The sequence below is a fragment of the Copadichromis virginalis genome, linkage group LG23, assembly GCF_057382275.1.
Source record: "Copadichromis virginalis isolate Kocher_CV1m ecotype Utaka linkage group LG23, C_Virginalis_male_GT1.1, whole genome shotgun sequence".
NCBI classification, from domain to species: Eukaryota; Metazoa; Chordata; class Actinopteri; order Cichliformes; family Cichlidae; genus Copadichromis; species Copadichromis virginalis.
In genome coordinates this window covers 37,684,439-37,696,745 of record NC_140639.1, presented here as the reverse complement: position 1 = coordinate 37,696,745, position 12,307 = coordinate 37,684,439, and the positions used below count along the sequence as shown (strand labels likewise).

At 42.3% G+C, this 12,307-nt stretch overlaps 1 protein-coding gene across 4 annotated transcripts in view; it reads left to right on the top strand.

Moving 5' to 3' along the window:
- LOC146681552 (vang-like protein 1) overlaps positions 1–12,307 on the top strand; it is a 69,731-nt gene that overhangs the window by 27,981 nt on the left and 29,443 nt on the right. For 3 of the 4 annotated variants that reach the window (XM_085447851.1, XM_085447853.1, XM_085447854.1), the window contains 2 exons: positions 1,093–1,371; positions 9,503–9,629. In XM_085447851.1, coding sequence (XP_085303977.1) covers positions 1,301–1,371; positions 9,503–9,629 — 198 coding nt within the window. In that variant the 5' untranslated portion in view covers positions 1,093–1,300. Of the gene's footprint in view, positions 1–1,092; positions 1,372–9,502; positions 9,630–10,193; positions 10,297–12,307 lie in introns of those variants that run through there. The other variant, XM_085447855.1, reaches the window with a different exon arrangement.

Sequence of the window (12,307 nt, the reverse complement as noted above, 5' to 3'; positions counted from 1 at the left end):
CCCATTACCACCCTACAACCTTTCCCATGCATTCCTACTAGTTAAAGCCACACTTGTTGACTTCTTCATTAGGTATGCCTGTGCAATCTAGTTCAAGCAGGATAAATTATAATTGTACTTTATATTTATTATTAAATCCACACTGAGGGCACTTGGTTGAGCTGGTGAGGCATATACTATAAGGCTGCAAGGGCCTGAGTTCACTTCCTAATAGTCTAATCCTGGGTTGACACAATTGTAACAGGAGCCGAATTTGTGTTTGTAGCATCCAGCTATTGAAGCAGAGGAAATACCAGGACAAAGGGGGTCTTGCATATGAATCCAGGATCCATATATGAGACTCCAAATCTCAGAGTTCTCAGTGACCTCGACCTCAAGGTGGTCAGGTTTTCTTGTAAATGAGGTAACTCATTAAGCAAGTCCTGTAGGAGTTAACTTAAAAGGCTAAGGGGTAGCACTGGAGGCCACCAGTATTTTTGACAGTTTTTCTCAAGCCAGGATTTTACAGATATCTACAGACATGTAGGTGAAACTGCTGTTTGTGTGAATTTCCTGTGCTATCACAGCTCTTTGAGACTCACTTCCAAACTGGCAACACCTCATTCTCATTTTGACGTCTCCTTCGAAAATAAGTCTTATCTCTATGGCACTCTTTCTGTATTCATCACGGAGCTTGTCAGTGCCGGGCATAAATTGTTTACTGTGTGTCACAGACTTAAGGCTGCTTCAGAACAACAGTCGCCAGTCTAATGGGAATAGGAGCAAATTGCTGTTTCGGGATAGCGGCGTTTCTTTTATCTGGAATGCTCAGTTGAAGTGTAACCTCTTGGGAACTGCCTTTTATGGGAAGTGTTGTCACTGTGCAGGTTTGGAGCTAGGAGGCAGTGATTGTCATGCAGCTGCAGATAAACGTCGGCACGCTGAGCATTTATGCACTAGAGGAAAATAGATGTGGCGAAAAAGCTTGTGACTTGAATGCTTGATTTGGGTTTTCGTCTCTATCGCCAATAGATGTGGACAGGTTTTCCAGAGACTTAACATTTTGAATTTAAATTTTCCTGTCTCCCCCTGTCCCCTCCTTCCACTCTGCAGGTTAATGTTTCCTTACCGGGCGCCCCCAGGGTCGCTTTCAAGCCTGACTGCTGACAGCTGACACCTCTGTCATCCTCCTGAGCGATCTAATCGATCACCTCTAGCTCGACAAGACAGCACACCAGGTTCTGCTTCGTTCTGCTGGCGGTTGAGTAGAGCAGGCTCTGTGTTGCCCTGAGCCCAGCTATCTCAGCAGGACTGCATCACCATGGATACAGAGTCCACCTACTCGGGATATTCCTACTACTCGGGGCGCTCCCGGGGATCCCACAGACATGGGTAAGTCCTGCCAGTTGGTTATTACGGTTTTTCCTGACTCTGGTTTACGTGAAGTGTTGGTGTGGGCTGCAGGATTTCCCTCAGTAAAACATGCCTGAGCTGGTGCCTATTATGTGAAGTTGAAGTGATAGTGGATGTGATACGATTACTACTGGTTGGTTAGTAGATATAGATGTAGTAGATGTTAACAGCAAAATCAGTTTTTAGGAGATGGATAGAAGAAGCAAGGATTTTTACAGATGTCTTGGAGAGGACGGTATTACTACTTTGTCCCTGTTGGAGCCTTTGGGGGCTCAGTAAATCAGTGGATCTGTTGTACTTTCCTTTTGTGATTTTCTTTCTGACTCTGAGCATTTGTTTTCCTGTCCTGTTCTGTGTCTTTGTCCACCTCCGTAGTGTCACCTTTTGTGTATCTGTGTCTGTCCCTCTGGCCAAACATGTGTGGAGCCCACAGCTCCTGGAGGCGCATTAGTCTGTCAGCAGCCAAATGAGTGTGGTTGACAGGCCTCAGGAAGGCAGCAGGAGACAGGTGCTGAAGAGGCCTGACTGACTGGCTCAGCGGATACATTGAGACTCAGAGAGGAGATGAGAGTAGAGAACTGGAGAACAGGATCCTGTTCCATAACAGCCCCTCCCAGGTCAATGACAGTCCCCTCCAGCTTGTTTGCCATATATCTTTTGGAGTACTTGTGCCTGCCTTTCCCACTCTAGCTGCCACCTGTTGCTGTTTAAGGGATTTGTCATGCTGTCTGCAACTTTCTGCCTCTGTCCTCTTCACACTGCACCCCCCTCAGCCCTGCCCTCCTTATCTCTTTCCTTTCATTCTCCTCATCATTAAACATTTTGCTCCCATGTGGCCAATCGTGATATGAAGGCAGCAGCTGCCCCCGCTCTCTGTGATCACCCTTCTTCCCTTTTCTCCTCCCATTTTTTAAATGTAGTCAATGCTGCTCTTTGAGGATGAGAAAGCGCAGGGATATCACTCGCTCCCTGGTCGTCTGCATTCCCCAGGGCACCAATGTGTCCTTGTAGCTCAAAGTTAAACTGAGCAAAAGTGCTCTCACTTAGCATGGAATCAAAGACAGTGGGGAGAGGTCAGTGCTTAGGAAAGTGGTGGAGACCTGTGTTCTCCTATTTCTTTTGCTGCACTCTTTCAAGTGAGTGACAGCAAATTGGAAAGAGACATATGGGCATCCCTGCCAGGCGCCATTCCGCTCCCTGCTCCTCCGGTCCTACCGTGACTGTGCCAAAGCCACCAGCTGGCCTCTAATTTAATGTAGAAAAAACTAAATTGTTGCCTTTGAAACCCCTTGCTGTTCTCGCGGGAAGGTAATCTTTTTACACCAAGGGGTGCCATGCGTGAAGCTGCTTCGGATCGCTGTCGTCTAATTACCCTGATGCCAGGAACAGATGCAAGCATGTGGGAGTGGGCTCACTACTTGTGTGCATACAACCATAGAAATAACAGATAAGAACAATATCCTTATATATGGGTACATGTGTGTAATTTGCTAGGACATGATAGAAGAATGGGATTTGCTTAGAGTCTGAGTAACAGAAGTTGCAGGATTTTTGGAGTTTTTTCCCCCCTCATTGGTAAATGGTAAATGGCCTGTATTTGTATAGCTAGTCCCGCCTAGGGACCCCAAAGCGCTTTACACACCCAGTCATCCACCCATTCATACACTGGTGGAAGCAAGCTACAGTTGTAGCCACAGCTGCCCTGGGACAGACTGACAGAAGCAAGGCTGCCATATCGCGCCATCTGCCCTTCTGGCCAACACCAGTAGGCGGCAGGTGAAGTGTCTTGCCCAAGGACACAACGACCGAGACTGTCTGAGCCGGGGCTCGAACCGGCAACCTTCCGATTACAAGGCGAACTCCCAACTCTTGAGCCATGATCGCCCTCATTGCTGGCTTTTTACCCCTTCCTGTTGCAAGACATCTTCTATTGGTGTTGTCAACAATACATTCCCCTGTCCCTCCAATAATTGCAGCAGCAGATCTGTCTGCAGATCTGCTGTTGCCATGTTTTTGGCACAAAAACATGCTGAAGACACCAATTTCTTACTTGCTTTTAGTTAATTAGTGTATTTCTGTATTTAGAGCATGACATTAGCAGTGAAACAACCAAATTATGCACATGCACAGGTTTAGCTATCCAAAGCTTTGCTTTGCTTCTCTCTCCCCAACCGGTTGCAGCAGATGGCCCCGCCTCTCCCTGAGCCTGGTTCTGCCCGCGATTTCTTCCTGTTAAAAGGGAGTTTTTCCTTCCCACTGTTGCCAAAGTGCTTGTTTGTTGGGGTTTGCTCTGTATTATTGTTGGGACTTTACCTTGCAATGTAACTTGTGATTTGGGGCTATATAAATAAAACTAAACTGAGATGAATTGAACGTGTTTGTAGATTGCAGTACTTGAATCACCATTTTTCCAACAGGTGCAATCCATAATAATTGCTACTCAAAATAGGCTGCTTCTAAGTAAATCCTAACAATTTGTGTTTTTACCTGCAAATATAATAATTGCAGCTGCCCTAAAGAGCTTCTCCTCTCATACTTTCAGAGCGTGGAGTTTTGATGCAGAGCTAATTTAACTTTCTTCAGTTTTGCTCTCAGAACTTCTCCAGAGCTAGGCTCCTTCACTTATTCAATTTTAAGCATTTAAATGACTATAGACTTGCAAATCACATATTAGCAGCTGTTCATGTGTAAAATTGGTTCTTTTGATTGGTTCTTTTGCTGTAACTCCAATTACAGAGCAGCACCCAGTATTCACACAGGACAGAGTCACTTCAACTAATATTAAGTCATAGTTTTAATACCATTCAAAGGTTCCTGCATGATATTATTCTTAAAGCAGAGCGGTTTACTTTTTGTTTCAACTGGAAGGTTAAGATTGGATCAGAGAAACACAAAGACTTATCTCACTTAGTGCCCATTCAGCTCAGGTTTAGACAGCACAGCAGAGGCTTCTTGTGACTCATTACCTTGTCGATTAAACAGGAGGCCAACAATCTTCAGAATCATCTAATGGTAAGCTTATGGTTAAGTAATATAGCTACCAAGAAGCTTAATGAATTCAGGCGTGTCTAGGCAACAATATGTTGATCTGAGCACCATGTACTGTCTTTTTTTATAGCTGAGAACTAAAAAAAAAAAGAGAGATTTCAGCAGACAGACTTTTGCTCTGTTTTTACACTGTGTTAAAACTCACAGATAATAAATAGGTGTAGATTCAGATGCTGAATACCTTATATTTCCCCCCCTCTCATAAGGAATTAACAAGGGATTGCTAAAGAATCAGACCTGCAATCAGGATTGAGAAAGGCATCAATGTTCATCCTTTCTCACTGTTTTGTTTGGGTTGTTTGACCCCCAATAAACTGACCTCAAAGTCTGGGCTTTATTTCCCAACTAAGACATGTTCAAAGGGAATTTGAGACTATGGATATGCCCGTAAACGTTTTTCCGAGGCTTTCTTGACCTTTTAAGCTGCTGTGAAAACATCAGATCAAGTATTTATATGGTATCAGTTCACAACAACTGCCTCAAGGTGATTCATGTAAGATAAAGACTGTACAGTATTAGAGAGAGAGAGAACTCTTACAATTAGATGATTCCTATAAACAAGCGCTCGGTGATTGTGGAATGGAAAAACTTCCTGAAAGATTTCAGGAAGGAGGTAGGGGCAGCTACAAACCATGACCAGTTGCGGTCACAATTAGCTGGAAAACCTTGTTTCCCATGGGGATTTTGGTCATCATTAGTTCTTTGGAAATGAAGTTTCTGGGACTTGTGTGTCAGTTTGAATGAAAATCCAAGTTCACGTAAGACAGAGTGGTGATTGTTTGCTCACACCACTGCTAGCTCAGTGTGTGATGTGCTGGTTTGGACTTGTGTCACCATTGTCGCTGTTGGTGGTGGCTGATCTGGACACTAGTGCTTTGGCTCAGATTGCTGTGTTGACACAAAGCTCTGTGCCGCACAGGTGTGTGGGTTACTCTGCCAGCCAAAGAGAGGACAAATTGGTCCACAGACAGTTTGGCATGCCACCCTAGTTGGCTGTACTTTTTCACTAGCCTCTGTGTGAGGTGGAGAACACACTCGTCCTCAGGTGTTGGAGGGAAATACTGCTTCCAGAGACAAACTGGCAGGACTCTGCCTCATCCATTGTCAGTTTTCCAAAAAGCCACACCCATTTCAGGGATACACGCTGCAAGTCAAATCCCATTAATCAAATCATAGCAGCACAATTTTGGAATATCAGTGAGCCAGCTGCATGCTAATGAGGCAGGAAGAGGATGTGGTAAGAGAGACAAAGGGGGAGGAGGTATCCATACAGTGCAGTAATCCCAGGATGTTGCTGAAGGGGGAATGAGAAAATGTGCTGGAAGAGGGGAGAGGCTGGTACACAGATTGGTAGGCCAGTCTGCGAAACCACTTGCTGGGCTGTCCGCAGGCTTGCTCGCCTCTGTGTTACTTTGCAAATTGCATATTTTATTGCATTCTTAATTGCTTTTTGTTCAGTTTCTGGGGTTTAACTGACATTATCTTTTATCTTATTATTTATGCATCGTCTGTCTTTTCCAAGCAGTTGAGGGTCAGGGTTGTTTTTGCTTTTTTTTTTTTAAACTGAAGATGATTCCCCCCCCCCCCCCCCAATTTCTAGAATCTGAATAAACAGATCTGACCAATCAGATCACTGCATTTGGCGACAAATTTAGTTTCAGTTTGTCACAACTCGAAAGTTCAATTTTTCTGGTTGCTAGAAAACATATGTAATCCCAACCGGCTGGCGAGTGGTTTCTGGAGGTTGCTGGCTGTCATTAGGTGAAAATCAGTTGCACCAAAAAGCTCCTTGCTTTAGAAACCACAGTTTCCTGTAATTTGCATGGAAGACACCAACTTATTTGCAAACTATCACCATTTATTCTCCAAACTGCAGTGAAGCTCAAAGGAAACTGTAAAGAGACAGATGTAAACTGAAAACTGAGAATTCCAAGTCAGTCTGATTTACCATAGAGTAACACACATTTGAAATAAAGCATTCATGAATTAATAATTGCTTATGTCATAAATTTATTTATTTATTAGTCAAATCAGTTACAAATGAATGTTTAATGTATTTTACTTATTAGATATTAAAAAAACAATTAATTATTTGACAATTTAATATATAATAAGAGCAATTTTAAATACATGAATATATGTGTGTATAAATGTGTTGTGGGATTTTACAAACTGCATTCATAAAGATGGCTGTCATGTAAAAAATAAAACTGCGCATGTAGTCTCACATATAGTCTAGCTTCAGACAACAATAATACAGGGAATGATGGACTGATCGGTATCATTGTAATCACTCTTTTTCAATTATTTTAAATCGTAGGTATCAGAAGGTTATGTGGTAACAGGTGGACTCCTGAGACTGTTTACAGACAGTGTTTCCATAATTAATTATTATTAAAGGCTGTAGGTTATAGCTATTGTTTTAACTGTGCTAGCTGATTCAGGCTTCATTTAAAAGGAGCAGATTAGCTTACTAAAAATGGCAGCCCACTAGTACTGATGGGATGTAATCTTTTTCCAAGCTAACATGAGTCTTAAAGAGTATGGCTACATGCAGCGATGCTAGTCTTAGCCACATCTGCGTGTTACCTTCAGCAGATGGTCAGGTGATTCCACAAAGTGCACACTTCAAGATCGGGGCTCTCTTCAGTTAATGTCAAGGCAGAGCTATTGACACAAGCAGCAACCTAGAAAAACCCGGTCAGCCATCTTCATCATCATCTCTCTAACCAAACAGAGAGCTCCTTACATCACATTGCATTATTAATTTGCATTACTTTTTTTCCAAGGCCAAGAAGTCACAGAAAAGCTAATTGGAGACATGGAGACATAGGAAAAGGACATGGAGTTGATAAGGAGGAGTGGAATCTTGATTTTAAATATCAAGAAAATATATTGTTAATTTGATTTTTTCTTGTTCTGTTTACTTATTTCTTTTTCTGAAAATGTGTTTATCAAATCTGAATTAAAAATGTGTTTTCAATAAGACTAAATGGTTGGGGAATTTTCCCCATTAACAGAAGTTGCCAGATGGTTGGCGACTGGCAGACATGTGTGACTGGGGACATATTTGGGGGGGGGGTCTGTTTTAGGAGTGGATGTGAAGGTTTTCTGAATAAGTAAAATAAAGTGATTATTATAATTATGTAAATGATTCTTTTCTTTTTCAGTAGAAGAAATGTTTGATTACTTCTCTAGGTGGTAAGCCCGTTTACGTGACTAGTTAGCATAGTTTTTTTGTTTTATTTTGCTCTTAATGTGACTTTCTGCTCCTTTCCACTCTTCTTTTGTAGCTGCTACCTTCTCCTTACTTGTCTCCCAGACCTCCTTATTATTCTGACTGTGATCTTGAAATAGGATCTCTGCTTTGTGAGCCCGGCTGCTCCTCCCTGCTTCCTCCTCTACAGCTTTTCTCTCCAATTAATAAGTATAATCAGCGCTGACGTTTGACTGATGAGCGCTCCCTCTGGAATAACCATCACCACAGCAATGACACTAGTTGTAATAATATTTAAAGTAATAATGATTGTGGTAATATATTTAAAGGCCTACATTCACCTCCTAATCTCCTGGATTTATTAGATAAGAACATGTCAGTCACTTTGTGAACTGGATTGCTGCAGGCTATTGAAAATGAGCTTTCTCTCACTCGGTGCAGGTTTGAAATGTTCGTCGCTCTCGTGATTTTCTGCAGGAAAGCGAGTCCATATTTAAAAAGGAAGGGCAAGAATAGAGGCGGAAGGCAGACTGGGCTACACCCTTTAATGAAAACACTTGGATCTAATGCAGCTCTTGCTGGACTATAACAGCTCCACTGCTGTCAGTCATACGGCTTCCTCCATTACCAAAGGCAGGATATCCTGTACTTTATGAATATGAATGGTTATTGTGTGACAGTAGTGTTCAAGGGTCACTTGAGTTTTTCTTGCATAGGTCACTGTAAGGTTGATGGTGATGGTTAATGTGTAACAGCAAAGATTGAAGCTGATCGCATCAATATTTCATATTAATATCAGAACAAATAAATATGTAGAATCCAAAGTGTGCAGTTCCTGTTGATTCTGCAGGCCAATTGAGGATCTTTTAGGTCATTGTTTTGGTTTTATAGTATATACACTTGCTAAATTAATGCTAATGTTTCTCCGCATTTGATGTAAATAAACAGAGGTCAGAAGGATCAGTTCATGTGGGTGTCAAAAGGACTGCTTGTGTTCTTGTGTGTCTTAATAGAAAGCAGGACACAAAAGCCTTCTCCATTGTGGAAATTAGATTTGTTACACTTCTGTTCCAGTGCTGCTCCTGCATAAGAAGTGATTACGAGGAAACAACAAGCTTAGAGACTGCAGGAAACTCATTAACATTTAGCATGACAAAGAATACAGCATCAAGAACAATCCTTCTGTCTTTAAAAGAAGGGGAAGACAAGAAAAATCATGTAATTTCTTCTTTATTTGCCTGCATATTCAGTCAGTAATCTTGCTGAATCTTCATACCTAGGTTAGATCCGACAGCCTTGCCTCGGCTCTGGTCTTGTCAGTCTCATTCATTGTCCAGCAAAGGTTCTCAAGCATATGACTGCTCACATAAAAGCTGAACAAAGCAGTTTATTTGTACTGTATTTACTGTATTTTAATCTGGAAGTGTTACTAAAATTAGAGCATAACGTGTGTTTGCCTAGGAGAAAGGAGACGGATAAGGGATTAAAGGGGCTGCAGAGTGGGCTCGGCGCCATGTGGTGGTGGTGGTGATGCTGGGTGGAGGATGGAGAGACCTGCCGCTCTCGCTCTATACCAGATTACTGTAGCGCTTACATTGCAGCTGACATGGTTGGAAGACCTCATGGACAGTGATTCAGATATTTAGGCTTTATGCTCACTCTGCACGCACTTGAATTCTAGAAAACCAGAATGTCTTCAAATTCCTTGTTGTGTAATTCAATTCTGTTTAATTTCTATAGCACCAAATCACAACAACAGCCGCCTCAAGGCGATTCATATTGGAATGCAAAGACCATACAATGCGCTCACTGATCGTGATTTTTGCTTTTTACTTTCTCTTTCAGAGAGCGAAGCCGGGACCGGCACAAGTCGCGCAGCAAAGACAGCCGCTCGGAGAAGTCTGTAACGATTAACACGCCGCCTGCAGAGCCGCTGCTAGGCGACACAGCTGTACGGGGGGAGCAAGTCCAGGTACGACCTGCTGCAAACACAAGGCACTGCACAGTCACTACCGTGCTTCTTCACAAACCTCTCACACTTTTGATTCACAGCTTAGTTTCCACACGTTCAGCACATTTACCATAGATGACCTCTCAACAGTGTTGCTATAAGTTTGACGGAGGGCTCTGCTGCTGTGATTTATATGTAGAATTTGGAGCACAGGAGACTTATCACTCGCACTCAGAATGAGCTGGAATGATAATTGTGTTTATCAGCCTGGGTTGGGACAGGCCATCTGGTATTTCAGGGCAAAAGCCAGGAGGGCCAGTCCATTTATGTCAAGATCTGGGCCGTCACTTTCCGGAAGCCTGTTTCTGAAAATATCTGCAACAGGGTATGGACGCAGCAGGCTTCCTCTCTCGATGGCGAAGCTCTGATAAATCCACTTCATTAAAGGCAAACGGCAGGCGCTGGCTCAGTTCATGAAATCCACCAGCACTGGGTTGGTAGACGCTTTCAGTGGCCCCCTCTGAAATGGTCTAGGCCAAGCCCATGCAGCAGCTAAGCTGGAAGCTAAGCTTTTGACTGTTAAAATTCAAAAGTGTTGCCTCAGAAATCATGCTGACTGGGAGTTCCATGATTGCGAGCTCAAAATATGGATTTTGTGATGGATTATTTGATACAAGATAAGTATAAGGTAGGCAACATCATAGGTTACACCAGCTTAAATGTTTGCTAAACATCTGGTACTATACACTGAACCATCTGGCCTTTGGTTTGTTTGTGTCTAACAGAAAGTCTACTGACTCATGTTTAATTTCACGCACCAGGCAGACATTTGACTATGTTGCTTGGATTCAGATAAAAGGTCGGTAGATCAGATAGCTCTGTGTAAACTGGGCCGGTTGGCTGCAAGCTGTCATGTCGAGACATGAAATTCCAGGTAGCACTTGAGCAGTACACGACTTCTTAGTCACAGTGGAAGACACTGAGTAACAGCCGGTTTGTTTTCTTGTTTTGTGTGGTTTTTGTGATCCAGAACATAATTCATTGAGTAGAAATAGTTGTAGTTAAGTACTTCATTGCACAGAAATATTGTTTTTGGAATGGCTGATAGACAAAAATATTATTACATCATCTGCGATGTAATAAAGTCATTATTGCTTTAATAATTGCATAATAATTACAAAAACCTTTAAAATCGTGCAGTGGGGCACATTTAAACTCAGGTTCATTACTTTTATCAGCGTTCTTCTGAACGTGCTGTGTTATAAATGGTGGAAACGAGTTTGTTTGGATGTATTTACAGAGTTTCGGTTGTATTAGTAGTAGTGATACATCCCTCTACTAAACAGCATACATCACTTCTCAGTTTAATCCCTGTCCTTGCTTTTAGTTTTTATTCACTGCATGGCAACATAATGCAGTATGAATAACTTGTTAAGTCATTTACTCACAGCTGCTTCATAACGTGCATAAACACTGCTGTAATCATGTTGTCAGAGGGAGCCTCTCCTGATTTCTTCTGATTGCTACAAACAGCTTCGCTTCTGTTCTGCGGTTGCTTGTTAGCATCTTAAAAGCAAATTATTCAACAAAGCTTTTAAAGAAGGAAATACTTCTACTCCTGTTTTGTGTTTTGCCCCAGCCATAGTAAACATGATGCAAATATCACATTCCAGAGTTGCAAAGTGCAAGTAAGAGCAGATGGTTATTTTCCCATAGGCAGTGATGGTGACTCATTGTTTTGCTTTTTCGTGGCTTGGTCGGACATGAAATTATGTCAGTTGCACAGGATAGAGAGACACAGGTCTAACGTGTTAGTAAGTGAATAATGTTGATGTGCTTTTTACAAACCAAATAAGCTGTAGACTTGTTAACAAAGGTCAAATCAGATTGAATTTTAATTGACTATGATTTCTTTTCATCGCAGTTTAAGCCCTTTTAAAATTTGAAGGTTTAAATGTAGCATCTGTGCATCTTGATGAAAAAACTGGTGACCCCTTGTGCTACAGTCACACTAGGAAAAAGTAGTTGGAGACTGTGGTACTACTGGGCGATTGTGGCTCAAGAGTTAGGCGTTCGCTTTGTAATCGGAAGGTTGCCGGTTCGAGCCTCGGCTTGGACAGTCTCGGTCGTTGTGTCCTTGGGCAAGACACTTCACCCGTTGCCTACTGGTGGTGGTCAGAGGGCCCGGTGGCGCCAGTGTCCGGCAGCCTCGCCTCTGTCAGTGCGCCCCAGGGTGGCTGTGGCTACAATGTAGCTTGCCATCAGCAGTGTGTGAATGGGTGGATGACTGGATATGTAAAGCGCTTTGGGGTCCTTAGGGACTAGTAAAGCGCTATATAAATACAGGCCATTTACTGCAATTACTGCAATAGCGTACAATGAACTTGAGGAACAACTTGAGGAAATTTGCCACCTTTAAAACAGCTTTGGTGTCTCAAGATGAAGTAACACTTAGTCCGCAATCAGTCTGCAGCGAGTTTGTCACATTGTTTGTGATGAAATGCAAATTACCTGAAATAAACTGATGAAAATCTCACATCATCTACTGGCAGAAATTCACACTAAACAGAAATTTGCATTGACTGCTTACGTTCAGAATCCATTAACTGTCTGCTTTTCAGGGTTTTTTTTTTTAAATTATGGACCGTGAGATTATAAGAGTTTGCAATGAGGAATGTCATCATTGGAAAACTAAAACA